This window comes from Trichosurus vulpecula, unplaced genomic scaffold, assembly GCF_011100635.1.
Source record: "Trichosurus vulpecula isolate mTriVul1 unplaced genomic scaffold, mTriVul1.pri scaffold_40_arrow_ctg1, whole genome shotgun sequence".
Classification (NCBI taxonomy): domain Eukaryota; kingdom Metazoa; phylum Chordata; class Mammalia; order Diprotodontia; family Phalangeridae; genus Trichosurus; species Trichosurus vulpecula.
This window is the reverse complement of record NW_023494524.1, coordinates 2,316-29,809: the sequence shown is the minus strand read 5'-3', so window position 1 is coordinate 29,809 and position 27,494 is coordinate 2,316. Positions and strand designations below refer to the sequence as shown.

The 27,494-nt window shown below is 37.6% G+C and overlaps 1 protein-coding gene across 1 annotated transcript in view; it reads right to left on the bottom strand.

Moving 5' to 3' along the window:
• The window catches only part of LOC118833336 (E3 ubiquitin-protein ligase HUWE1-like), a gene marked incomplete at its 5' end in the record, with an annotated part of 49,713 nt that extends 22,576 nt beyond the window's left edge, over positions 1–27,137 (bottom strand). The window contains 21 exons of the mRNA XM_036740699.1: positions 144–242; positions 801–876; positions 2,682–2,830; positions 4,650–4,822; positions 5,268–5,450; positions 6,177–6,388; positions 6,544–6,758; positions 8,345–8,411; positions 8,714–8,856; positions 9,289–9,456; positions 9,964–10,159; positions 13,890–14,248; positions 14,669–14,828; positions 15,448–15,624; positions 17,589–17,670; positions 17,921–18,048; positions 18,347–18,499; positions 22,229–22,498; positions 23,040–23,135; positions 24,076–24,198; positions 26,907–27,137. Coding sequence (XP_036596594.1) covers positions 144–242; positions 801–876; positions 2,682–2,830; positions 4,650–4,822; positions 5,268–5,450; positions 6,177–6,388; positions 6,544–6,758; positions 8,345–8,411; positions 8,714–8,856; positions 9,289–9,456; positions 9,964–10,159; positions 13,890–14,248; positions 14,669–14,828; positions 15,448–15,624; positions 17,589–17,670; positions 17,921–18,048; positions 18,347–18,499; positions 22,229–22,498; positions 23,040–23,135; positions 24,076–24,198; positions 26,907–27,137 — 3,460 coding nt within the window. The remainder of the gene's footprint in view (positions 1–143; positions 243–800; positions 877–2,681; positions 2,831–4,649; positions 4,823–5,267; positions 5,451–6,176; positions 6,389–6,543; positions 6,759–8,344; positions 8,412–8,713; positions 8,857–9,288; positions 9,457–9,963; positions 10,160–13,889; positions 14,249–14,668; positions 14,829–15,447; positions 15,625–17,588; positions 17,671–17,920; positions 18,049–18,346; positions 18,500–22,228; positions 22,499–23,039; positions 23,136–24,075; positions 24,199–26,906) is intronic.
• Positions 27,138–27,494: the final 357 nt, after the last annotated feature.

Sequence of the window (27,494 nt, the reverse complement as noted above, 5' to 3'; positions counted from 1 at the left end):
GATTTGTGAGATATATGAAGATTAAAAGAGACCCCATTACTACTTTGTCCATCTGGACAGGTAGGAAGCTGGAGGAAAACTGGTAAGAGTGGAGTGCCAGGCTTGAAGGGCAAAGGAGGGTCATTTTGCCTTTGCACTCTCACCTTCTCGGTTGGCCTGTAAGGTGGAACCCTGGCTGAGGTTGGAGGGAGCTTCATCCATCAACACATCTTCCTGTGATTCATCCTCTCCGCTTCTGCCCACTGAAGGTTAAGAGCAGACCCCCCCAACCACTGAATAATTGGGAATGATATGCCTTGCCATCTCCAGTAGGCCCACACTACATCTACTCCTATCCCTAGAACATTTCCTTCAGAGGCATCATCCATCAAACAAAAGAATAAAAAAGTTTGCCCTTTTCAGGAGAGGAATATTTCACTTATCTTGGGCTTTACAAAGTCTAATTATTATCTAAATATTTGACAAGATCAATATTAGTCTTTGTGGATGTTATTTAATTCTGGAACAGGCAGGGGTAGTAAGTCCCTTAATTCAATGTAAGAAAACTAAATATTTAACTTAACAGCTTTCTTAAAAATCCTTGGATTAAAATAAGGGTTTCATATTTGCTTTGCTGAGATCTCCTTTAGGTAGACTTTACTTTGCAACAATAATTATGATGTAATTTAAAGATCCAAGGAAAAATCTAGCAATATACATTCACACAAAACTACACAAGAAACCAAAAGAAACATTCCTCCAGAATTTCTCAAAACAGATGCTTAGGAGCCAAGAAATGAATTCAGTTCTACCATGCTCACCTCTGATTGTACTGTTTCCTGATCCACCATCCCTCTCCAGCAACTCATCTATCAGGTCCTCCAGCTCATTCTCTACCTAAGAAGAAACAATGTAAGTGAAAATAATCTGTTATTCCGCTCAATACCAATACCTCCAAAGGATTAGCAATGAAAATGGAAGTTTGAGGTCAGATGTAAGGCATAAGACACCTGTGGTCAATCCACACATCTAGATTGCTCTCTGGTATGTCAGTAAGCCCTGACATTCATTATTATATCACTTGGGAACATATATAAACACTATTAACTGGCTGCATATGCTAGTAGTAGATTGCACCCTTCCTAAACACTAACTTTTCCTTCGGCCTCTTTAGCTGCTGGGGAAACAGTATGGCAGAAACTAGGTATAACATCTCCCATAGTGAAGATGATTTACACATACAGGGAGATACCAAAAGCAAATTAAGAGGGCATGGAATAGTTTATTTGTCAAATTTATGAATAGGGGAAGAATTTAGGACCAAAAAAAATATGCTAAGCATTACGAAATGTAAAGCAGATAAAGTTTTTGCACAAATGAAACCAATACAACTGAAATTATAAGGAAAGCAGAAAACTGGGAAAAATGATTTTAATAAGTGTCTTTGATAAAGGCCTCAATTCTCAAATATTTAGAGATCCAAGTCAGATTTATAAAAAAAACCCCACTATTCCCAAATTGATCAATGGTTAAAGGATATGAACTGGCAGTTTTCAAAGAAATCAAAGCTATAGTCATATGAAAAAATGCTCTAAATCACTACTGATTAGAGAAATGCAAAACAAAAGAGCTCTGAGGTACCAGTTCACACCTATCAGAGTGGCTAATATGATTAAAAAAAAAGTTGGATGTTGGAAAACTGGAACACTAATACTGCTGGTGAAGATGTGAACCAATCCACAACTACAATGGAAAGCAATTTTGAACTATGGCCAAAGGGATATAAAGCTGTGCATATGCTTTAATCCAGCAATACCACTGCTTGGTCTACATGCCCAAAGCATTAAAAACAAAGGGATATTTATAGCAGCTCTTTTATGGTTGATAAGAATGGAAAACCAAAGAGATGCTCATCAATTGGGGAATGACTAAACAAGCAGTGGTATATAATTGTAATGGAATATTATTGGGCTGTGAGAAATGACAAGCAGCATGATTTCAGGAAAATCTGGAAAGACTTCCATGAACTGATGCAGAGTGAAGTGAACAGAACCAGGAGAATGTTGTACACAGTAACAGCCATACTGTTTGATGAAGAATTCTGAATGACTTAGCTATTCTCAGCAATACATATGATCCAAGATACTCTCAAAAGACTAATGATGAAGCATACTATCTGCCTCCAGAGAAAGAACTGATATTGATTGAATAGACTGAAGCATGCTATTTTTTTTTAACTTTCTTTCTTTTTTTGAGTCTTCATGTATGAAATGACTAATATGGAAATGTTTTACACAATTGCACATATATAACCTGTATTTTACTGTCTCAGGAAGGGGGAAGAAAGGATAGAATTTGGAACTCAAAACCAAGAAGAAAAAAAAAGATTGTCTTCTCTTTTCAAGTTTCATAGAAAATTCACACTCATCAGGCCGCCAAGACATTTAAAAAAAAAATTTTGGTTTTCTCAAAAAATCCCTGACTTATTTTGTGGGGGTGGAGAGGCAAGATTAATTGACTTTCACACTGGCAAATAGGCAGTGATTAGTTAAGCCATAACATTAAGATGGGACTTCTGGGTATATGAGAGGTGGAGTTAGTAAGTATGCACTAGCATATCAACTCACTTCTGTCAGTGGACCGGAGTTAAAAAAACTCAAAAGTAGGAACACAAAGTAGAAGCTCTGAGATTGTCCTCATACCTGCATCTCCTGGGTACTAAGCACCTCTGGTTGCCCAGCAATCACAACAGTATCATTTTCAGTTTCTCCTTCCATTAAATCCATGTCTGCTACCTCTGTCTGAGTGACATCATGATCCTCTTCATGCACTTCTGCCTCACCAGTTAATCCTGAAACAACCAAAATGTGTGTGTGTGTGTGTGTGCGCGCGCGTGCACGCACATAATATTTCTTCAATTTTAAATCAGCACAATGTTAGGCTGTAAAGATGTTAAAGATTACTAAAAACTTCTTTCCTTTCTCCCCCCAACCAGGTGAGTTTTTCTTAGGTTAAATACAGTAAATTTGGCAATTTACCATAATAACTAAACAAGCAACATACAATACAAACAAAGAAGAAGGAGAATTCAATGAGGGCTTCAAGTAGTCATGGAAGAATTACAATAGGGGTGGAAATGGAGCTAGACTTTGAAGGGAAAAGAATTGAGATTAAAATGGAAAATTTAAAGTTGGTTAAGGAAATATGAAAACTACTAGAACTTAATGAGAAAAAAATTTGGCAGGATTCAAACTGAAAAAGAACTAGAAGTAACTTGAGGAGGGCTTAGGGAAGGCAGAGAATGCCTCAAGGAAAAAAAGCTGGTAGGACCTTCTAAAGTGGTTTAGTGATCATAGTGCTCTTAAAAGAAAAGTTAAAAGGACTCAAAGGAGGACTCTACTTTATAAGAGGTAGCTAGGTGGAGCAGTGGATATATTCTGGAGTCAGGAAGACTTGATTTAAAAACCAGATCCAGACACTAGCTATCTAATCCTGGGAAAGTCATATAACCATCAGTCTGTCTCAGTTTCCTCAGTTATAAAATGGGGATGATAATAATAGCACCCACTTCCCTTAAAGCAAATGAGATAACTGTAAAGTGCTTAAGTGAGAAACATAGTAGGCCCTATGTAAATGTTAGTTATTATTCCATGGAATTCCCTTTAAAACAAAGAGAAAAATTATATGCAAAGTCTTTGAAGAGCTAAAGCCAAAAAAAAAAAAAAAAGAGAGAGAGAACAATATATAAAAATATTAACACTAAGTAATATCAGAATTCAGATTATATGCAACGATAAATCTTTTTCTCAACAAAGATATTCAGAATATTGTATAGACTGTTATTCATAACATGGCAGTTAGTGCTGATTGCTTCTCTTTGTTCTAAGGGAGTACTTTATTGAAGGTGTAAGAAATTACGGTATGAAAAATAATAGTACATGTGAATAGAGAAATTGGTTAAGAAGTGAGAGATTTGTTGATGGAGAATGAACAAAACTTAGCAGCTAACCGGATGGGGGAAATGAGAAGTTGAGTCACCCAGAATGTTAGCTTGGGTGACCATGAAGATGATACGCCCAAAAGAAAGACAGGAAAAGAGAAGAGTTGGGCAAGTGTTAGGAATGAATAAAAATTCTAAATTACCAGCACCTTCATTTGTAGTGAAAGATACAAGGCTTAGATAAAGGGAAGACACTTGCTCAAAGATAGTTGGCTAATAGGAGAGTTTGGACTAGGATAAAAGGACTGTAGACTTAGGGTTATTAACTTAAGAGGTTTGTGGGAGGATTCAAACTCCAAATCCAGTACTGTTGAAACTATACCTTATTACCAAAGCTTCCAGTTAGTCTGGCTATTTTGTTGGTATTTCTGGTGGACTGAAGAAAAATCACAAATAAAATTATTTGTTCTTACTTATACTGCCTAAACCTCTACAAATTAATGAAGACTTAAGGACCTAGCATTACAAAACACCTTAGAATTTATGGCTTAGAATTATTTCCTCATTTTATATTAATCAGAAAAATGTTATCACTCCCAAATTTATGTGACTTAGAGGCTGGAGGAATATTTGCAGGTAGTTCTTAATGGTACAAAATATTAACGGGGGAGGAGCCTAGAACACACCCTCTCACTTCTAACTTGGAAGCCGATGTGCCCTTCTTTCCTACCTGAGTCCTGTGTGTTGTTGTTAGCACCTTGAGATGTTCCTTGGGTATCTTGCTCAGATTTACTCTTGCTGGAATTAGTCTTGCTGCCAAACAGGCTACTTGGTTGGTTCACAATCCGTGACAGTGTCTCCAAAGGCTTCAGGGCAGCATTGACAGTGTTGGCCATGTTAGGACTAACAAAGAGAAAACAAAATCACATGGAAGACTAAAAAATTCTGACACTATTTATCTAGAGCATGACCTTCATCTGTAGCCTATATGATAGCAGAAGAAAATAAAATCTGGCATAAAGTTTTGATGCAAAATTCACTAAGATTACTTATAGGATCACAGTGACATGCCAAGGGTCTGAATGTAGGACTGGCTCAAAGTTGCAAATCCAGTCAGTGGGAGAAAGAATCACAGAATCATTAATATACTGCCTTCCAGACAAAGAATTTTGTCTACTTGTAATTTCTGTGATGAGGGATGACAGAACCTCAGTGACTAGTGGGAAAGGCATGCAAGAATCAGAGGATGTGAAACGTTTCAGAGATGGCAGCTTCAAATGGAAATTACCATCTCACAAAAAATTTCACCTTTCTCATGGTGCTCTGGAAATGGGACAAGCGCTTTTACCTGGAGAGGTCAAGACTATGTGGTACTCGAGCCAAGTCATTCACTAGTCCTTTCTTCAAAAAGAGTCTTATGATGTTATTCATGCCATTGTGTTGGGTCTTTGCGGTGGCACTGCTGTAAAAGCTGGATGTAGATGGACAGGATTCCATTATGGTACTGATGATGCACATCACGGCCTGAAGTCTGGTGAAAGGTACAATTCTAAGTTTAGCCTAGGCTTTGTTACCTTCTTAAAGTATGTAGTATTCTAGAGTACATATTTCTTTCTTACTTCCTTTTCTTCAGAAGTAACATCCAGGTATGCTTTCCAGAACTGTTTAAACAGCCCAGATTCTGGCAAAACTTGATAGAATTTTTTTTGCTTATAGACCACAAGCAACTCCAAAAGAGTAGGAAGCTAAAATTAACTCTGAACTCTAAAAGGGAACCGCTTAAGACATCTTTTCATTTCTCATTTGGCTATAGTAATCTGGGATTGCTCTGAATTTCCAACCAGAACGTGGGTCAATTACTTCCTCTTTTCTTTGTATTCTCTTTGCCCATTATATTTTAAACTTCTAGAGAATGGAATTTGACTTTTCTTTATGTCCCTACTATTTACCAGGAACTTAATGTTTCCTGACTGATAGATCTTCCCAGAGTTTAAGTGCAGGATTCAGCACAGAGTACAAATTTAGTGATAACTGTTAAGTTTCAGAGGATCCAAAGAACAGGCTACTGTGATACATGAGGCTAAAGAAACATGAAATGTTTACTTATATTATTCTACGCTACGGGACTACAGGCCATCTATGCCTGCTTTTGTTCTTTTTGTACAGTCTGTGAGCTAAGAACAATTTTTACATTTTAAAATTCAATAAACCAAATGGGCAACATTTAGCTTACCTCTGTCTAGGCTTAGCCACTTACCTGGAATGTTTTTCTGTACTCTCAGCCATTGCCAGTGCTCGGTTTAAAGCTGCTTTCACTTCATTTACCAAAGCCACTTGAGCATCTGTTCCACTGCCTGCTGTAGCTAGGCTGGCAAGAAAAAGGCGGGCCAGAGCTGGAGTGTCCCTATCTTCTGCACTCTGGGTATGAGGAAGGAGGTGGTCCAGGACAAATGCCAGAACACTGCAGTCCTATAACATAATGAAACACAAACATAACTGGCTTTTAGACAAAACATCATAAACAAGAAAGGCTGGGAAGCCTTGGGAAATAGCATTTGTCTTCTGTGATACCACTTTCCATTTTATCCCCCTGCCCACTGTATGAAAATGACGTCTCAAAATACCTCTTTGATTAGTTCAGACTGGCCCACAGTGTAGTTGTAACCGGCAATCAAAGTGGCAATGCCAACATAGGACCTCACCAACTCAGCCAATAGCCTAAGGATGGTGGAGGTTGGCATTAAAGGTTTGCTGTCTTTGGCTTTCTGTTTGCTTTCTTCAGATGCCCAGTTCCCTTCCTTGTCCTTTCTCTCTTCTCGAGATTCTTCCGAAGTCAAAACTGTTAAGACAGATATGGACACCAAATCACTCTTCTACACTTACAATTTGCACACAGAAATAGTAACAACAATAGGCAGATGAAAATTTAGGCACCAATGGTGGATACACAGGAAGATTTAGAACAGAAAAAGTTTTTTGGTGGATAAGAAAAAATGAGCAAGAAAGAAGAAGTCATGTCACCTGGGACAACAGGGTATTATTTCTATCTGGCAAAAGCCTAACACTACTAAATGATTTTTCATTCTACATGAAAATTATTGTATTAAAGGGCACAATGGTCGACCAGTTCCTGCTTCAGTACTTTACACTGGATTCTATAATGTTGTACTTATTTTATAGGCTCTGATTTTATTATCAATTTCTCACAGACCCATATTAAGGCCATTTTAATAAATACAAAATCTGCCAAGTAAAGATGAGCATAACTACAGTAATCCTGCCTAGGTAACAAATGTAATGATTTTATTAATTTTGTAAGAAAACTTTTTCTCCATAGGAACATTTTAGGGACTCAAGCTAGGGAACAACTCTGGATGCCCTTAACCTACATGACATATCCTATGTTACCTCGGAAGGCCAAACCTCAATAATATATCTGATCAAAGAGATTTCAATCTCTGCTTCATGTCTGGGATACATTAATGCCTCATTGCTGTCTCTTAAATGTATTCACTTACTTCTAACCCTAAACGCCACAAAGCACAATTTACTTCTTGAATGAAATCTTTCTCAGACCTCCAGGTGTTAGCTCTCTCTCTTGTGAAACTACCTTCCAACCTCTGTGTAATTATCAGTCATAAAAATTATATTTGTCGAACTGAATTCAAGAGTTATCATGAGGAAGAATTCACTCTAATATCACTTTTGCTGTAACTGTTTATGCTTATTTTTCCTATTTCTCTTAATTCTGTTTTCTTAGTAAAGTGGAACAAGTATATTTTTTTTCCACCTGACCTTAAAATATTTGATTATAAGTCTTTTCTCTTTCAGGTGAAACACTCTGTTTCTTATATTAATTTTCATGTAACATGATTTCGTTCCACCTCAAATTTCAAGCATTTTTACTAGTGATCCCTCTGTGCCTGTAACTTTCTCAACCCTCACTTCTTTTTCCCAGGCCTCTTTATTCCTAGTGACTTTCCTTGAAGAATATCCTTAAATTATTCCCAAAATATCTTGCTGTATTATAATTTTTTACATGAATTTTTTTTGTGTCCTAAGCACATGGTAAAAAAGAAACTTGAACTGACATTCTAGTCTGTTGTTGTGCATAACTGAGTCATACTAAAGTCAGTCCAGCAACCTGTGAGGCTTCCAAAAATAAGCGTAGTCATATATTGTCTTCACCCAAAGATTTTTCCAAGTTGACATTAAACAGCCAAAAATTACTCTTTATGTGTGCTCTTTCAACTAGGACCTCAATCCTCCTAACTTAACCTCCATCTTTCAAGATTTCTTCCAATAAAAGTATAAAGTTTTTTAAAATAGTTTATCTGATAAATATTTTTTGATGACACTAACAGTATCTCAAGCCACTATTCTAAGGAACATTAATTATGGAAAGAAAAAAATAAAGAAAATTACCTTCTCCTTGAGGAGTACCTGACTGGGGTGTCTCAGTAAATGTACCACCTGCAGCAAAGACTTGTGCCTACAGGGGGAAAAGAAAAAAAGATCTAATACCTTTACCATTACAATGCAGGGAATCTAGTTAAATTTTTTTTAATCACCTCAAAACAATGGGGAAAAAAACCTAAGTCTAATTCTATATTGAGGAGAATCCTCTTCTTCGTTTATAATAACCAATCTCATTACTCAGAAAGTTTATAAAACACTTTCCTTACAATTACCTGAGAGGAAGGTATTCCCACCCTATTTTACAGATGAGGAGTCAAGTTATGTGCAAGGTCCTTCTACACTCTAACCTAGTAAATGACACTAATGTTTACTTACATTGATAGTGAAACCAGTCTGGGTGTCAAAGTCACTGCCTTGTTGTGTTAGTGAGCTATACTGCTGATACACATCAACCCCCATGTCTTGCAGAATCTGACTAACTTCCTGAGTCATCACTCCAGATTTAGGTTGAGACTTATCTGTAAAAGACAACCACCCAAATGCAAGGTTTTAATATCAAGATGTAATGGGGCCACTTAAAAAATGAGCTTCATAAATAAAATAAAATTGAAACTTGTGCCAAGAGATGGCTTGTTTAGTCATGCTCCCAGTCATTGGGAATGAAGAAGAAAACAGACTGAACAAAAATAAAAAAACACTCTACTATATAAAGTTAAATTCTCCTGGTCAATTTCTCCCAACCTATTTCTCATATAAAGTAGACAGTTATAGTAGTTATAGTACGAATTTGAAATTTAGCATTGTGATGTCCTTTAACTACTTATCTGGCTACAAATATTTTTTTTCCTGTAACGACTTTTCACTTTGAAAGGAGATCAGAAAAGCAAACTAAAACATGGGTAAGAATTTTTCATTCTTAAAGGTGCCAGATTCTACTTTAAGCCACAAACCTTCTTCTGGAGCATGGTAAGCAGCCAAGGCATTGAGCATGTCATATATCACTTCTTTGATGGTGTCAGGAATGATAGGTAGAGGAGAAGGCTTAACTGGGGTTGTCTTCACCAGTTGTACAGCATTTGGCCCTTTGATTCTCAGATTCTCAAATTCATCATCTGATGCTGAGCAGAAGTACAAGAGGAAAACATTCCCGGTCATTGATGAGGATGTTACCTACACCACTACCCCATCTTTCCTTAAAAAGAAGAGCCAATCCAGCCACAACCAAATGATTAAACTCCAAGGGTAAAATCTTACATTTAATTCTTCTTGTAAATCTAATTCAGCCTGTCCCTCATTCCCAAAGGACTTTCTTATAAAATCAGAGTGACCATAAAACATATAAACAGGATGTGAGGGAAGACAAGAAAAAGAATATAAAGTCATAAAATATGGAGACAAACAATTCATTTTCTAAAATGAGAAACACTGGTGGGAAACCACTCAAAGAATTCCAGAAGTAAGGCAGAAAAACTTTTGGATTTGAGCTCAGGGAAACTTGCTCACCCTAACTCCAAACCTTGAGATAACTGACAAACATGAAGACCCCAAGCTGCACCCAATGAAAATCAATACATTTGTAAAAGAATGAATGGCACCTTCAGTGTCAGGTAGCCCTTGAAACTTACTAGTCCCAGAGCCTCTTGGAGCAGGAAGGGCAATACGGACACATCCCCTTGTGACTTCAGTAAAGACGTCTGGATTACGGCAGGCAGCAGGTCCAAGAACACGAAGGATGTAGTTGATCTCTCGAGACCCAAAGCTACCAGACACAACCCCAGAGGTAGTGTTCCCTGCTCCACTTGTAGCAGCAGATCTTACAACCTGAAAAAAGACAAACATTGTGAAGATCCATCTGGAAAAAGCATTATTTTCTCATTCATGTACCAAAAGATTAACATATGGAAGATAAAAATAATTGTTAATTTGTGTAGTCTTCAAAAGAGTCCACAGCAGGGCATAAGTTAGCTCTTCCTGTCTAAAAAGGATGTAAGTTAGGAAGAGGAAACTGCTTATTCTCAAAAGTACAGTATTTATCCAGCATTTGACTGGCAGGAAATGAAGCAATAAATGCAAGAAGGCTGGTGCAGTGGCAGCACGGATTAAAATGTACTCCTCCACCTCATATAATTTTTGTCTTCCTTTAACATACAACTAGCTCTTCTACATTAATCCTTTCATAATCTGAAATGCTAGTGCCCTTCATTTTAAACTATGTTGTATTTATTTTCTCTAGCACACATGTGATTGTTTTTTTCCCTACCAGAATGTAAAGTCTTTAGTAGTAGCAACTGTCTGATTTTTCAAAATTTGTGTTCTATAGGCCTAGTACATAGCCTAGCACATTACTTAAATCATAAAGATAACATATGACTGAGATGGGATTAAAACAAGGTCCTATGATTCCAAATCCAGAATCACTTTCTCTACATCACGTGTTGTAGGCACGTTATCTGAGATCTGACAAAGCTTTGGAAAACATGTGAAAAACTAATTTACTATGTCAAATGATTCAGGTTAGATCAAATGATAGTTAGAATGCTATTATCTTGTAGGAATTTTTACTTTCAGGAAGAAATGATTTTCAAAAATAAAGTGCCTAGAATACTCAAAAAAAGGCTTCAAACCTGAAAAACAGGAGGGAGAAAATTGTCTTTGTGGGAAAAAAACCAAGTAGTATTGTAGAAGAAGAAGAGCGCTACATAGTCAGTTAAAACAAGGCTTGGAATTTACTATGAACTTGTTATTGTACAATTCAGACTTAAATAGAAGGAAAACCATTAGACCATATTAAGTATGTCATTAAATAACATGCTTTATTGTATAGGAGGCAACAACAAAAAACATCCCAAAAAAAAGGAAGAGCAAGACAGCTAAACAGCTATCTGATGAGGAAAGAACGAAAGGGAAAGGAGAAAGATATACCCAATTTTAATGCTGAATTCCATAAAAGAGAAGAAATAAGAAGATTTTCTTAAATGAGCAGTAGAAAAAGACAACAGAATGTGAAAGACAACATTTCTTCAAGAAAATCAGATGTATCAAAGGAATATTTCATGCAAAAAATAGGCATGATAAAAGACAGAATGGTAGAGACTTAACAGAAACAGCATAAAGTAATAAGAATTGGCAAGAATACACAATAGACCTATCCAAGAAAGATCAACATCACGTATAATCACCAGTGTGGTTACTCAATTAGAGCCAGATATCCTAGAGAATGAAGTTAACTGGTCCCTGAAGAATTGGTAATGATAAGTGATAGAATGATGGAGAGATGGAATTGCAGGTAAGCTATTTAAAATGCTAAAAGATGATGCTTTTAGCACTCTATATGCCACCAAATTTGGAAAACTCAACAGTGATCCCTGGATCGGAAAAGATCAGTTTACATTCCATTTCTTAAGAAAGGCCATGCCAAGTTACCAAACTACTGTGTTCATTTCACACACCAGCAAGGTTATGCTTGAAATTCTGCAAGCTTGGCTTGAACCGAGAATTACCAGACGAGCTTGTTTTCAAAGAGACTTTAGAGGAACTAGACCAAACTGCCAATGTTTGCTCGTTTATGGAGAAAGCAAAGGAGTTCCAGAAAAACACTGACTTGTGCTTCATTTAAAGCCTTTCTGTGGATCACAACAATATGTGGCAACTTCTCAAAGAGATGTGAGTACCAGATTATCTTACCTGTCTTTTGAGGAACTTGTATATGGGCCAAGAAGCAACAGTAAGAACTAAACATGGAAGAAACTAATTGATTTAAGATTGGTAAAGGAGTACAGCAAGGCTGTATATTGTCACCTTGTTTATTTAACTTGAATGCAGAATATATCATATGAAATACCAGGCTGAATGAATCAAAATCTGTAACTAAGGTTGCCAGGAGAGTATCAACAACCTTGGATATACAGATGATAGCACTCTGATGGCAGAAAGTGAAAAGATATTTAGAAGCCTCTTTGTGAGTGTGGAAGAAAAGGGTGTAAAAGTTAGCTTGAAGTTTAATTTAATTTAAAAATAATTAAAAATAATAAAAAACCCCAAAATACCAAGATCGTGGTAACTGGTCCATCACTTCCCAGTAAGGAGAGGGAGAAGAAATGGAACCTGTACCAGATTTTATGTTTGTGGGCACAAAGATCAACTGCAGCCATAAAATTAAAAGATGCTTGCAAGTTTCTTAGAAGAAAAGGTACAGTAAATCTTTATGACATACTGAAAATCTGAGATATCACAGGTCAATGTAGTTTTGCAAAACCACGGTTTTTCCTGTAGCTATGTATGGCTGTAAAAGTTGGACTATCAGGAATGCTTAGCATTGTACAAATGACACTTTTGAACTGTGGAGAAGATTTCTGAGGGGCCTCCTAAGCAAATCAGTCCATACAGAAAGAAATTAATTCAGGCTATTACTGGAAGGTCAAAGCTTAATACACTGGGTTCCTAATGTTAACATAGCACTTGTTGGAAAAGACCCAAATTCTGGGAAAGAATGAAGGCAAAAGCAATGAACATGATGCTAGACAGACTTTAAGAGACAGTGGAGGATAGAAAGGCGTGGTGTGCTATGGCCCATGGAGTCAAGAAGAATTGGACACAACTGAACAAACATTCTTGTGAAAATATCCAGGTACTAGAGAAGTAAAATATTAGTTAAAAAGTAACAGTAAAAACCAAATTTGTAAGCAACAAAGTTAAATTATTATCAGCTTTCTGAAAACAGGAAAGGAGACTGATCATGAAGGTTTGATATACTAATGACTGGGAATGTTAATTCTATAGGCATTTATTTGTTCTCATTTTGGTGGGGGTCTGCCTGCCTCATATCTCTCCTAGCCACCAAAGTGATTTCCCAAAATGTAGGCTGACCATTTGAGCTCCCCCTCAAATAAATACAAAATGCTCTGTTTGGTATTCAAAGCCCTTCATAACCTGGTCCCAACCTGCTCAGTCTTCTTACACCTTACTCCCCAACATGTACTCTTCAAGTCAATAACTCTGGTCTTTTGGGTATTCCACAAAACACTCTGGACATTTTCTCTGGCTGCTTCCCCATACTTGGAACATAGCTCTGGCTTCTCTACTCTACTGACCAGGCTTCCTTTAAGTCCTAACTAAAATCCAACTTACTGAAAGTCTAACAGTCTTAATTCTAGTGCCTTGCTTATGTTAATTGTTTCTTATTTATCCTGTATGTAGCTTTGTACATACTTGTTTTCATGTTCTCTTCTGGGACTATCTTTTGTATTTTCTTGTACTCCCAGTATAGTACTTGATACAAAGCAAGTGTTTAATAAATGCTTATTGAATTGAAATTGTTCATCTTAATCCTGGACTAGATATAACCGATTTTAATGCTCATACCACTTTCCACTATCTTTTAGAATAAGTACATTTTGTTCTCCAAATTACCCACACTGGTACTGATACAGAGATATCTACCTGGCAACAGCAGTTAAATTTATTCAAAGAAATGTCCAAAATAAAGACAAACTGTTAACTCTATGGGAAGTTCTAAGAGCTGAGAATACTATCACATTTTAGTGCTACATACTTTTTCCATGGTATGATGAAGAGTACAAGGGTCCTCAATGATGTGCCTCAAGAGAAGAGTCACCAAGGGTGTGAATCCATTGAAACCTGAGTTCTGGGTCAAGTTTAAGATCATCCTAGTACTCTTCAGCTCTGCAAACATCATAGCATATTTGTGGTTTCGAGTGAGCCTTAGGCAGAGGCGCAATGTGGCATGCAGTGTGTCTGGGTCCACAGGGACACCCAGCATGCTCACACAAGCTCGGATCAAGATGGTCACCATTTCTTCTGTAAGACCCTGGATCAGGATATCTCCTAACTTGGTATCCTCAACAGTCATCTCCTTCTCAAGGCAAGGAACTTCTGGAGTCAAGGACAGTTCTGGAAAAGGGAGAAGAGGGGATGTTTGGGAACAAAGCTCTCCCTGAACAAGTCTTTCCTTTCACAGGGGATGAATGAATGGCAAATATTAAGACTGGATGACTCAAAAAGTGATAACTGTGTTAGTGACCATAAAGTTCAGCCTGCTGAAGAGTAAACTACTAAAAAATGGATGAAGATGCAACTAGGTGGCAAAGTGAACAGAGCAGCGGGGCTGGAGTCAGGAAGACCTGAGTTCAAATCTGGCCTGAGACAGAAGACACACTAGCTGTGTGACCTTGGGTAAGTCATTTAACCCCCACTGCCTTGCCTTCCCCCCTCCAAAAAAAAAAAGGTGTATGCTTGGCCTGCAAACTACTAGGGCATTCTAGAAGACTAAGTGAAAGCAGAGAGATCAGAGAAGAAGGAGGAAGACTATACCATTGACTTTTCCTTCCTTTGGCTCAATATGTACTTCTCTGCCTTCTTCCATAGCACTATTCAGTTCTTGCCCAGGGGTGTTTTTTGAGTTTCTATTTGGCCGAGGAACTCTTAATAGGGTCAACATAACAGGACGCCGGTTTCCAGTTTCTTCATTGACCTGGAAATTCAGATGCAAATGACACAATGCGAAGACCATTCTTTTACCACAAGTGGAAATGCTAATTTCTTAAAATTAGATATTCTATTAATCTGTGCAGTTAAAACACTGTACATGTAATGGAGAGGATAGAGCAGATGTCAAGAGACAAGTTATTCTCACTTTGCTAAAGGAAGGTTGATTTCAGGTGACTCAGCTTCAAGATCCCCAGATTCCCTCCCAGAATTGTTTAGAGGATTAAGTAAGAAAGTGGTGGAAACTATAAGGAAATATATATATATATATATATATATATATATATATATATATATATATATATATATATATATATATATATATGAACAGTCTAAAGGCATTACAAGAAAAATCTTATCAGGAAAAAGTGATAACAAAACCCTTACAAAATAATTATTGGGATAAAATGCACTGGGCATATAAAAATACATGCTTTCATTACCCTGCACTATTCAACTCCTGTGTAAGAATTAAGCCCATCAATTTACGAAAAGATCTGGCTGAAACCAAGTGAAGTCAAATATCACAGTATTTCATCCATAGACATCTTATTTAATTGAACTGTATGTGTTATCATCATAAAAAATCTCAACAGTTATCATACCTGTACCATTGTAGTGAACTGGACTGTGTATCTCCGTCTCCCTGCTGTGAATCGAACACTTGTCTCCCCAGCTTTCCAGGCTGTATCGATTGTGCTATTGTTGCTTGCACTATAGCTACACCAACGTCCAGATCGATCATCAAACCAACGCCAATTATTGCTACTAGCATGTAGATACTACACATAAAAATGCATTCAATTAGTGAACTCAGTCCAAGCTGAAACCAGACCCAGACCTAGCCACCAAAAACTATCTTTTATGAGCAACTGTTGTCCAACTCCCTAACCAACAAACATGACTTGAGTTGGTAATACTAGGCTGAGGCTCACTCTGCTCTTTGCAACACCTTGTCTAGGTCACCATTCTCTTTTGGGTGAAAGACCAAGATTATAATTTTCTATGTATATCCTTTGTAGACATAGTCTTTAGTCATCTGCCTCGATTACTGTTCTGTTTGTCTATCCCCATGATTAATTTAGTTATCTCACGAAAAAAGATTATTTCTTGTGATCTCTCATATGCATGTTCCTCAGGAATATAACCTTTAGGATACTGGACCCTACCAAAGTTGAAATCCAGAACCCTTTGCCTTCTACTGGGCCACCTGTAATTTTTGTTCCACAGTGAAATGATTTACTCCTTGTATTCTGAACAGCTTTTCAAGTCCAAACAATTAAAACAGGGGCAGCTAGGTGGCGCAGTAAGTACAGCACCAGCCCTGGAGTCAGGAGGACCTGAGTTCAAATCCAGCCTCAGATACTTGACACATGTGACACATGTACTAGCTGTGTGACCTTGGACAAGTCACTTAACCCCAACTGTCCTGCCCCCCCAAGGCAAAAAAAAACAAACAACTAAAACAAATTAATATTATCATTAACATTGTTAAAATTTTAATTTTCCACTCAATCAAAATTATGACAGTTGTAGTATACTAACTAGCTGATCATTTCCTTCTTTTCTTAAAGAGTTCATTCCTTGACGTGGTCAGTGTACTATTTTCTATCCCTTAATATTAAGACTCTATTTCCCACCTTTGAGCACACATTGATCCAAGTTTCCCTTTGCCAAGTAACTACAACTATCTCTTCATCTCAATCTCTCAAAATTTATTGTCTTGGTTTTCCTCTTGTGTGAATGCTCCCTTCTCAGTCTCCTTTACTATATCATAATCTCCAGGGTTCTGTTGCGTTTTCTTCTCTTCCCCCTTTATACGAAGCATGCTTTACCAGGAGTCGGTGAACTTCTTAGTATTTTGATTACTGTATTTCAGTGTAATTAGTTTCTTTTCTAACCATATGCATTTTATCTTTTGCACTTCACACATTCTGGCTTCAGCAAATTGCCAAGAATAAAGAAAGTTATAAATCTTAATCAGTATAAGTTTCTTCCTCTTGAACTTCTAAATGTAGCTAAACTAGGCCTTCGTCTGCTCCTTATTTATAACATTCCATCTCTTACCTTCATAAAGATGATTATGAATGTCTTCTCCTTACCTCTGGGTCATAAATTCACACTTTTCCTTTAAGATGCAACAGAGACATCATCTTCTGGGTAAAACCTTTCCTAATCACCTGAACTACTAATGTCTTCCCTTGAAAAGTACTTTGTATTTGATGATATACACAAATGTTTTATATATTGGTTGGTTCTATCCTTCGTTCTCAAAGAGGACCAAAATGCCATCACTATGCTAGAGTCAAGTTTTAGTGTATCTGATCATACCTGATCAGACCAATACAAGCTGGGCAACTTGCACATGGTAGGAACAGGTTATTTATTCTTTGTACTTGTACCTTAGCAAAATGCCCAGTACACAGAGATAATAGATAAATATCTGCTGACTGATTGCTTCTTTAGAGGCCACTTTTTGCTCATGATAAAGCCTCACTCTTGCATGGTATCTAAAGATTTCTCTTAATAGTGACACTGAGATTAGCAGAGTCACCTAGAGTTGAGTTCACTCCTAAATTCTCTCAAGTAAACAATGAAGAATGATTCTGACACATTTCCCTGAAGGGGGAAAAAGAAATGTATCTTCTTTACGACTATCTTTCTACTCTCTTTGGGGCTAGCCTTTTGTCTCTGGACTTGTCTCTGAATGGGGTTCTTCAACTTCTATGTGAGGCTGGTCCCTTACCTTATTCATCTGTGCTCTCCTTTTGGAGGAAACAGCTGTTTTCTCATAGAGGTCTATCAGAAGGAGTACTGGAGTGATCCACCTGTAAAGAGGTAGAAAACTGCTCCAATAGTGGGAAAACACAATGACTCAGGGAAACAAATATCAGATCTTTGACCTGTGAGAATCACATGACCCTAAGGAGAACTGGGTCTAAATATGCTAGCAGATCTAAATTTTTCTTTGTATAGCTAAGGAAATTTACAAAATGAGGCACAAGAAAGATAGAGACCACCAGGTCTCACAACCAGTTACAAGTGCTCAGAGATGTGGCACTGTAAGTTGGGACTTACTTTGGGGTGTGGACCTCCTTTTGCTCTTTGGCAGCCTGTAGGCAGGGCTGTACTACTTCCAGCAGTTTGATCAAGATGTTGAGGATCCCACTAGATTCAACTATTCGAGCACAGGACAGCTTCAGTTCCTGAATCAGGAAAGGCCCCGATGTGAGAAGCAAGGAAGGATTAGGGGAAGGGATGTTAGTGAGGATCAAGGGTAGAGTATTTTTTAAGAACCTGCCTAGCACTGGAAAGGTCAACCTTCTGCCAGATACTGTTGGACTCTAAAGTGACTAAAGTGCTAAAATTACTTAGATATATATACCTTGTGATAGTGGTTTCTTCTTCCATTCTGATAGAAGGAAGATTCAGTCACAAGGCTTCTGTTTTTCCTCAGCCCTGAAATTCATGGTTACTGAACTTTGTCCCAGCCTTGAACCTTACCTCAAAGAGTAACGTAAGCAGTAAAATCCTGGTAGCCAAATTTGAAGCCTGAGGAAGGGTGACCATCTGGCTGATCCACTCAGACACAGTTTTTGTGTCACTAGTTGTCAAAGGAAGAGCAGCTTTGATCAAAACATCAGCTGCTTCCCATACCTATATCAAGAAGGAAGGAGATGAATCTGGTAACTGGGTTTCAGTTATCAGGATTTTACCCTTTAGTTATTTAAGCCTGGATGAGAACTTCTTGTCCTCAGGGTGTAGAACACGTCTATGTATTAGGGTATAGAACAGGTCTTTATTTGTGGCAGAATTAAGAGGAACTTCATAGTCCTGTATCTTAATCATAGGGCCACTAGGTGACACAGTGGATACAACTTCCTGGAGTCAGGAAGACTCATCCACACAAGTTCAAATCTGGTCTCAGACACTTATAAGCTATATGACTCTAAGCAAGTCATTTAACCCCACTTGCTGCAGTTTCCTCTTTAAAATGAGGACCCTGTAGAAGGAAATGACAAACCACTACAGCATCTTTACTCAAAAAGTCCCAAATAGGGTCATGAAGAGTCAGTCACAACTGAAATGACTGAACAATAAAGTGAGTCATAAGGAATGGAAAGGAGATCAAAATTGGACTTCCGGTAGCCAAGATGGCAGAAGAAGGAGTAAGCAGCTCTCACCCTCCCTTACTGACCTTGAAAAACCCAGAAAACACCATTCCAAGAAACATTCAGGAACAATACAACCAGCAGAAAGATTGTTGCACAAAAAGGTTCCTTTTGCTTTGGAAGGGGAGCAGTGCAGGCTGGAAAGTGTCTGTGTAAGCCCCACTGCAGCAAACCAGTGGGAGAACCTGAGCCCCAGGGCAAGTGTCAATACGGTATCTTAGCATAGTCAACGCAGACAATCACCACTTGCGCTAGCACAGCCCAGAGCGAGGGGGCCAGACCACCTCCAAACTCAACAGCTTTACTGTAATCCCAAGAAAACAGAGACTATACCTGGCCTCAGCACACAAAGCCACTAACCAGACCCCTAGCATAGGAAGTGTAGGACAGTGCCTCCATGCCCTAAAAGCACATAACAACTTTAAAAGCCATGAAAAAGGCAAATATCATGAGCAAAAAGCAAGACAGAATGACAAACACAATAGATTCTTACTGTGAAGATAAGAAAGCTCAAAACATAAATTCAGAAGAGGGCAGCATTGTCAACATGCCCACATCTGAAACCTGAAGGGGAATATAAATTGGTCCCAAAAAAAGCTTTCTTGGAAGAGCTAAAAAAGGATTTTAAAAGTTAAATAAAAGAGGTAGGAGAAAAATTGAACATTTTCTTTAAAAATACCATTGACAAAGTAGGGAAAAAGTCCACTGAGGAAAACAACTCCTTAAAAAATAGAATTACCCAAATGGAAAAGGAGGTATAAAAGCTAATTGAAGAAAACAAGCAATCTGTTAAAAATTAGAATTGGGCAAGTGGAAGCTAATGACTCTGAGACATCAAGAATCAAATAAAACCAAAAGGATGAAAAAAATGGAAGAAAACGTAAAGTACCTCATTAAGAAAAAAAACCACTGACCTAGAAAATAGACTGAGTAGAGATAATTAAGGAATTATCAGTCTACTTGAAAGCCATGATCAAAAAAGGAGGCTGAATATCATCTTTCAAGAAATTATCAAGCAAAACTGGCAAGTACCTAGAATTAGATAGAATCCACTGATCACCTCCTGAAAGAGATCACAAATTGAAAACTCCTAGGAATATTGTAGCAAAATTCCAAAAGTTATCAAGTCAAGGACAAAATACGGCAGCCAAAAAAACCAATTCAAATATCATAGAACTAGTCAGGGTTATATAGGACCTTGCAGCTTCTACAAGAAAGGATCATAGTATAGATCAGGGCTGTCCAAAATGCAGCCTGCAGTGAGATTTATACCTAGGAGCATAGAAATTTACACAAATGAGGTCGAGCTACTGCAGAACTCAGTAAAATGGCAAATCAAAATATATTGTCTATTGTTTCAATAAAAAACTAAGGTTGGACAGCCCTGATATAAAACATGATATTGTGCAAGGAGTTTAGATTGCAGTCACACATGAAAGATCTTTCTGGAAGGAGATAGACCCTCAGTCAAATACGGACTTCCAGACTTTCCTGATGAAAAGACCAGAGCTCAACAGAAAATTTGATCTTTAAATACAAGACTCAAGACAGGCATAAAAAAGTAAACATAAGAGCAATCCTTCACAGGAAGATGATTAACTCAACTCTTGAGAACTGTATCTTTATTATGACATTTAGAAGAGATATACAGAGAGAGAGAGAGAGAGAGAGAGAGAGAGAGAGAGAGAGAGAGAGAGAGTATAAACTGAGTTTGATGTGATGATAAATCTAATTCAGTGGTGAAAATTCAGTGGATTGCAAGGAAAGAAGAGGAAAGGAGGCAGAAAAGGGTAAATGACATCACATAAGGAAGGAGAAAAACATATTAGAGGGAAAGAAGGGAGGGAGATGAGCATTGTTTGAACCTTATTCTCATTGGAGTTGGTTCAAGGAAGGAATAACAGATTTAGAAATTTAACTTGCCCTATACGCAGTAGGAAGGGAAAGAAAAAAGAAAAGGGAGTAGGCTGATAGAAGGGAGAGAAGATTGAAGGAGACAGTGGTCAAGGAATGGGATGGAGAGACTTACCATGTCCCAAACTACTGCCCATCCCTCTTCGTGTTGTTCTGATTGCAACCAAGTTTTTTTCTTTAACAAACCCTAAACTTGTCTTTCTGCAACTTACAGCTACTGTTTCTTGTTGTTTTTTCCCTTTATCTTTAGATCTGTGAAAATTGTGCCCAGCCTATTTTTCTCTTCTTCAGGTTACATCTCCAAATAGTGTGCATTCTATTAGGTTTGTTTACCATCTAGTAACATCCCTGTAGATACTCTCTAGCTTAAAACACACACACACTCTCTCTCTCTCTCTCTCCTTGGTCTTCTGTGACCCTTAAATGTACCCTAAAATTGCACTGTCTACTAAATCAAACTGCCTTCTCATATCAAGACCCTGGATCTTCTTCAGATAAACTATTATCTAGTTGTGTCTTCCCCATTTTTTATTTGGGAAATTAACCTATAAGCCTAATCTTGATTTGGCCCAGTCTATTTTAACCTCTTGTTGTACAGCTTTCTAGTTTTTAGGGATCTTTTTGGATCATGGCACTCACAAGGACCTATTCCTTTTGGCCTCATGTGACCCAAAAATCTGATAAGCATGCCTTCCAATGCCTTTCTCTAAAAATTGTTTCTACTGCCAAACTAGTTATTCAGAAACTCAAGTTAACACTCATTGTTCTGAGTCACACATCCTTATTTCCAACATCCATGTTGGAAATAAATGTATGTAGCACAAGATAATGACTTTAAGAGGAAGTTAGAAGAGCGCATTCAAACCAGCGAGGCATGTGGCAATGGAATAGGTTGCCCAGTTTGCTTACTGTCATTAGGTGTTTAAGCAGAGACCACTTGTCTAAGAATGTCATAGAGCTTTAAGAGAAAAGGAAGGGAACAAGTATTCGTATAGGTCCTTCAGGCACTGTGAAAAGCACATTCCCCTTCCCCAAAATATCTCAGCTGATCCTCAATCCCTCAGACGGAGATGCTATTATTCTTCCCATTTTGCCATTGAGGAAACTTACGTAGTCAAGTGAAGTGCCTTTCGCAGGGTCATATACAGCTAGAAGTACCTGGGACCAGATCTGAACTCAGGTCTTCCTAACTTCCTACAGTTCCAAAGTAGATAAAATCTTTTTCCATAACCCCCTTCAGCTTCTAAGAAGCCAAATCACCGAGTGTCCAAATACCTTCACAAGGCACTGGATCCCTCACCTGACTGACCACCTGATTCAGAATCACGTCTCGGTAATCAGCTCCATTGCGTTTGATGGCAGTCATGATTAGATCACACACCCAGTACACAGTGTCTGGAAGCTCATCCAGGAGGTGGAAGCAGCCTGGTAACATGCTGTCCGTGAAATTATACAGTTCTTCTGGTTCTAGGGGTTCAGCACCCTGAAATTCCTCCAGACATTTTGCCTCTTCCTCTTCTTGTTTTTCTCGGGTCTTCCGCTCTTCTTCCTCCTTCCTACAAGCAGTTTCCTGGAAGCAGGTGAGAGTGATCATGGAGACAGAGAACAAGGAAGCCATCACAATTGGAACAAAGTTAAGTTAAGTTAAGAACAAAATTAAGAACAAAGTTTTTTTTTGCAACCTAGAAAGTATGCATGAGGATTCCTCAGGTGTGGTCATACACAACAGCTAGAGAAAGTAAAGCAACTGCTATCTATCTACATAATCCTTTAGCCATTTCCAGAAAGTTTTCTTATAGCCTCCAAAGCAGAGAAATTTTGCAATGATGCCAGTATTCAACTATGATTAATAGTGGAGCAGATTATCAATGATACCCAACAGCCACAAGAAGAAGTCAATTCTTATTCAAAAACTCCTTATCAGGCCTACTAGATACCCATTAATAATTCTGGGAGAGAAATAAAAAGTCCAAGAGGTTTGTTTTTTTGGTTTTGAAATGCAGAGATGGAGCTGACAAAAGCAGTACTAAAGTCTCTTGGCCAGGAGTCTCCCTCAACAATCAGCTTGTAGACGGAAATGAAACATTGAGAAATCTCCACCACCTCTTTACCTCAGGTGATTCCATTCTCTGATCCATTGGGATGTCCTGTCCCAGAGACATGGCAATAGCTCTCATCATCTGGTCCTCTTCAGACATACTGAGATCCTAAAGCAACACATTCATTCAATATTTAGAATCCATCAAAGCCCTTTCTGTAGCTTAGCTGCTAAAAAAACAAGTAGGTCTACTTATTTTCCACGTTGGAGTGTATTGTGCATATGAAATATTTTAAGATGGTAGCAGGAACTATATATTCACAGGACTAGCACAGCAGCCTCACACACAATTATTTAGGAAAGATGAACAAACTTTATACAAAACCTACACAGGTTTCTGGTTAGGCTTTTAACCTGAACCTAAGGCTTATTCAGTGAATCTAATAGAAACAGCACTCAGGGAACTGAATCACAGAAAAGGTGCTGGACCATATTAACATATTTAAGTTCTCTTTATTACTAAATAATAATAATGATGGGTCACAACCTTACACCCATGGGAATTTATTAATTTCAAAATTTTCATTTCAACCAGATTTGTGCAGCTAGGCACACAGTGGATAGAAAGTATAAAAAACAGTAAAGAAGAAAGGAATTGAAATATTGCCTTACATGTTCACTACCTGTGTGATTATGGGCAAATCATTTAATCTGTTTGTGTCTTTTATCTAGAAAAGGTAGATAATACTAGCATCTACTTTCCAGATTTGTGAAGTTAAATGAGACAATTAAAAAAAAAGCTTTGCTAATCTTAAAATACAAGGTAAATGAAAAATTTATATTTCTAACCCTAACCCTAAATGCTCTGCAGATTATAAAATTTTCAATAATAATGCCAAGCAGCACCTATTGTAGAGCTTGTCCTAAAATACTGCTGAAGTTACTTAAGTATGATACATTAGAGGAGGGACTTGAACAAAGATACTGATTCCCACTCTGCCTCTCTATTTACATACATCTCAAACAGATGTCTATATTTTTGATAACATTCTTTCTAGTCCTCAGAATGTTGACAATGGAAAACTAATGCACAGAAAAAGTACACTTACTCTAACAATACCAGCAATGAGAGGTGGAGGGTGTGTTAGCAGGTACTCAGTGGCTTGTTCCATGGTGCTAGTGTTCAATAAGGCTTCCATAGCATGTTCTCTTGTGAACCCCATATCCATTAGCTAGAATAAAAATGTCAAAATTAGTGTGACACACACACACACACACAAAAACTCTCTCTCTCTCACTCCCCCCCCCCCCCAAAGCTCCTATTTCGCAAAGGAAGAAATAAACATCTGGGTAAGAAGAGAAACCTGAGAATGGGATTTGGATTTCTGAACATCAGTTTAAAACATGAACTATCAAGGAAGGGATATGCACAGTTCTAGAACGATGGAAATAAGGAACTAATGAAGTAACTTGACTTTCAGTGCATCTGCAAGCTCAATGAGTTCACAATTTGATTAAAATATTAATTTTTTTGCATCAATAAAACTAAAACATCTTGATCCAACATTCTGGAGAGCAATTTGGAATTATGCCCAAAGGGCCATATCTATATATTTTTCTATAAGAAATGATGGGCGCAGTAATAGCAACGTTGTGTGTTGATTAACTAGTATATACTTAGTTCTTCTCAGCAATACAGTGATCCAAGACAACTGCAAAAGGAATGTGATGGAAAACTACATCCAAAGGAACAACCCATGGAGTCTGAATACAGTTTGAAGCATACTATTTTCACTTTTGGTTTATTTTTCTATGTTGTGCTTTTCACTTTTGTTCTGATTCTTTTTTCACAAGATGAATAATGTAGAAATATGTATTATACCTACATCAGATCGTTTGCTGTTTTGAGGAAAGGGGGGAGGAAGGGAAAGAGAAAAATCAGCATCTTAAAGTTTTACAGAAATGAATGCTGAAAACTATCTTTACATGTAATTGGAAAAAATATGAAGAAAAAACCTAAAATAGTTTTAAATCAAACGGGATAAATAGTAAGCTGGATAAGAAAAAAAAAATTAAGTTTCTCATATCCAACACGCCATAGAGAACAAATTCAATTAAATATTAGAATAAAACTAATTTACTAATAAATACTTGATAAACAGAATTGTAAAAAAGAAAGATCAATGAAGTATTTCAAAATGTACCACTGAGAACAAGTAGGAAAGATTTCAAAGTTATATAAAGACATATATCCCTGAAAAAGAAAAGCAAGCATTACATAATAAAAATTTATGGTTTCTTGCATTTTCTCTTTCAAACTGTGTAGCAATAATGGGTAGTGCAATGGACTTGGAGTCTACCTCTTTAGGTATATTTTCTTACTGGCTAAGATTAGAACAGAAAAAAGGTTTAAAAAGCCTAGAAAGGTTAAGTGATATCTTTTAGGAAGGATAGTAGAGAGTTTAAGAGTATTTTAATGAAGACAACCAAGATGGTGTGAAGGGCTTCAAGATCACATATAATCAAAATTGGCTGAAACAAACAGGATATTCAGTTTGGAAAAGAGAAACACCAAAGCGGGTTTTGCAGTAGTGCTTAAGTTCAAGTCTCAGTTTTAAAATCTGATCCTGTCAACACTTTTTAATTCTAGTGCCTTTTCAAATCCAGCCTCAGACTAACTAGTTTGTGACTCTGGGAAAGTACTTACTTTCCGTTTGCCTCAGTTCCCTCAATCAAAAAATGAGGACCTTGGAGAAGAAAATGGCAAACCACTCCAGTTTCCTGGCCAAGAAAGTCATGAAGACTTGGACACAACTTAATGGCAATATTTCTCCTGTAGACAGCAATTTGCTTGTGTTCCCCAATTCTGAGCTCCCCGAAGGCAGAGAACTGTCATTTTGTCTTCCTTCATACAGTTTACTGAGTAAATACCCCAAAATTTGGGATACAAAAACAACTAATTTTATTTAACTATAGAAGAGAGAATTTGAAACACCGGATTAACTTGCAAAAATACAAATTTGAGCCAAACTAAAAGGATTCTGCGAAGAATCAGGAGTCTAGAAAATGTAGCATTGAGTCCCAAAACTGAATTCTACTGCTTCACAAAATTTAAACTACTTTTAGCATTAATTTCCAGCCTTTGCCACATGATATAATTTGGTTACGAAGTTGACTGTATGGATTTCCTCACCAGTGCCTTACTATTATTATTCAAGACCTGAAAAAAATTATACCACCTTGTAGAAGATATACAAATCACTTGACAGGGTTACACTCCTCTAGAGACAAAGATTAAAATAAGGGCCAGTTAGACAGTACAATGAATAGAAACCCAGACTTGACGGTCAAGAAAAGCTGAATAAAAATCCTTCCTTAAGAATTTTATTAGCTTTTTCACCCCAGCTTTTTCACCCCATGTTTCCTCAAATATAAAATTGGGGTAATACCATCTTCTACCTCCCAGGGTTGTCGTAACACTCAAATAAAATAATATATGTAAAGCACTTTCCAAATTTTCAGGTGTTATACAAATGTTAACTGAAAGAAAAGAATGAATAACAAGTTTTTTCCTTTAGTGTGGCCAACAATGTTCTTACAGTGCAGACTTGTGCTTATTACTTTCTACCCAGCTTAGAAGAGATGTAGGTTGTTGCCCTGAATAGTCATGTCTGACTTTCAAGACCCTGTTCTGGCGAAGAAACTAGAGGGTCTGTCATTTCCTTCTCCAGCTCATTTTACAGAAGAAGAAACTGAAGCGAACAGGGTTAAGTGACTTGCCCAGGGTCATATAGCTAGTAAGTACCTGAAGAAGATGAGTTTTCTTGACTCCAAGGCTGCCCAGAAGAGACAGGTATAAAAGAAGGCTTTCTATTCTATTGAAAGTCTAAAGTCTATTGACTTTAACTTTACTCTTCCACTCATTTGAGGTATACTCAACCTGCTGTAGTTGCTGTTGGTTCACTTGAGGTTCTCGGCGGGAGGTGCCTTCTTCCTGCCCAGATTCCTCCTCTCCTTTTGCTCCCTCTTTTTCCTTGCTTAGTCTCTCTCGGATAACATGCTCTCCACGAAGGATGTGGCATAGGATGGCCAACATGGATTCAGCCATCCGTCCACCATAAACCTTTAGAGGCTTCCGGTTCCACAGGTTCTTTATGCAGGTGAAGGCCGCCTATAATAAATAGAAATAACCAAGAAGCCCTTTTTCAGCAACGTTTTTCAAATGTAAAAAGAACTATACCTGAAGGGAGCTAAAAGCTAGCTAATAAGAGGGGAAGATTTGGAGTACTTCTAGTCTGTAAAGATTTAGAGCCATCAAGCGTAAAGTTACTTCTCCTGTTTCTTTCCCTACTTTTGTATTCCATTTGAAAGTTAATGTTTTACTGCCTGAAGTCATAAAAAATTTCTAAAATCACTACTAATTAGAAAAAATGCAAGTAAAAACAACTGTGAACTATCACCTACTCCTAATCAGACTGAATGCAACAGAAAAAGAAAATGCTGGCGGCGACAGAGGAAAACTGAGACA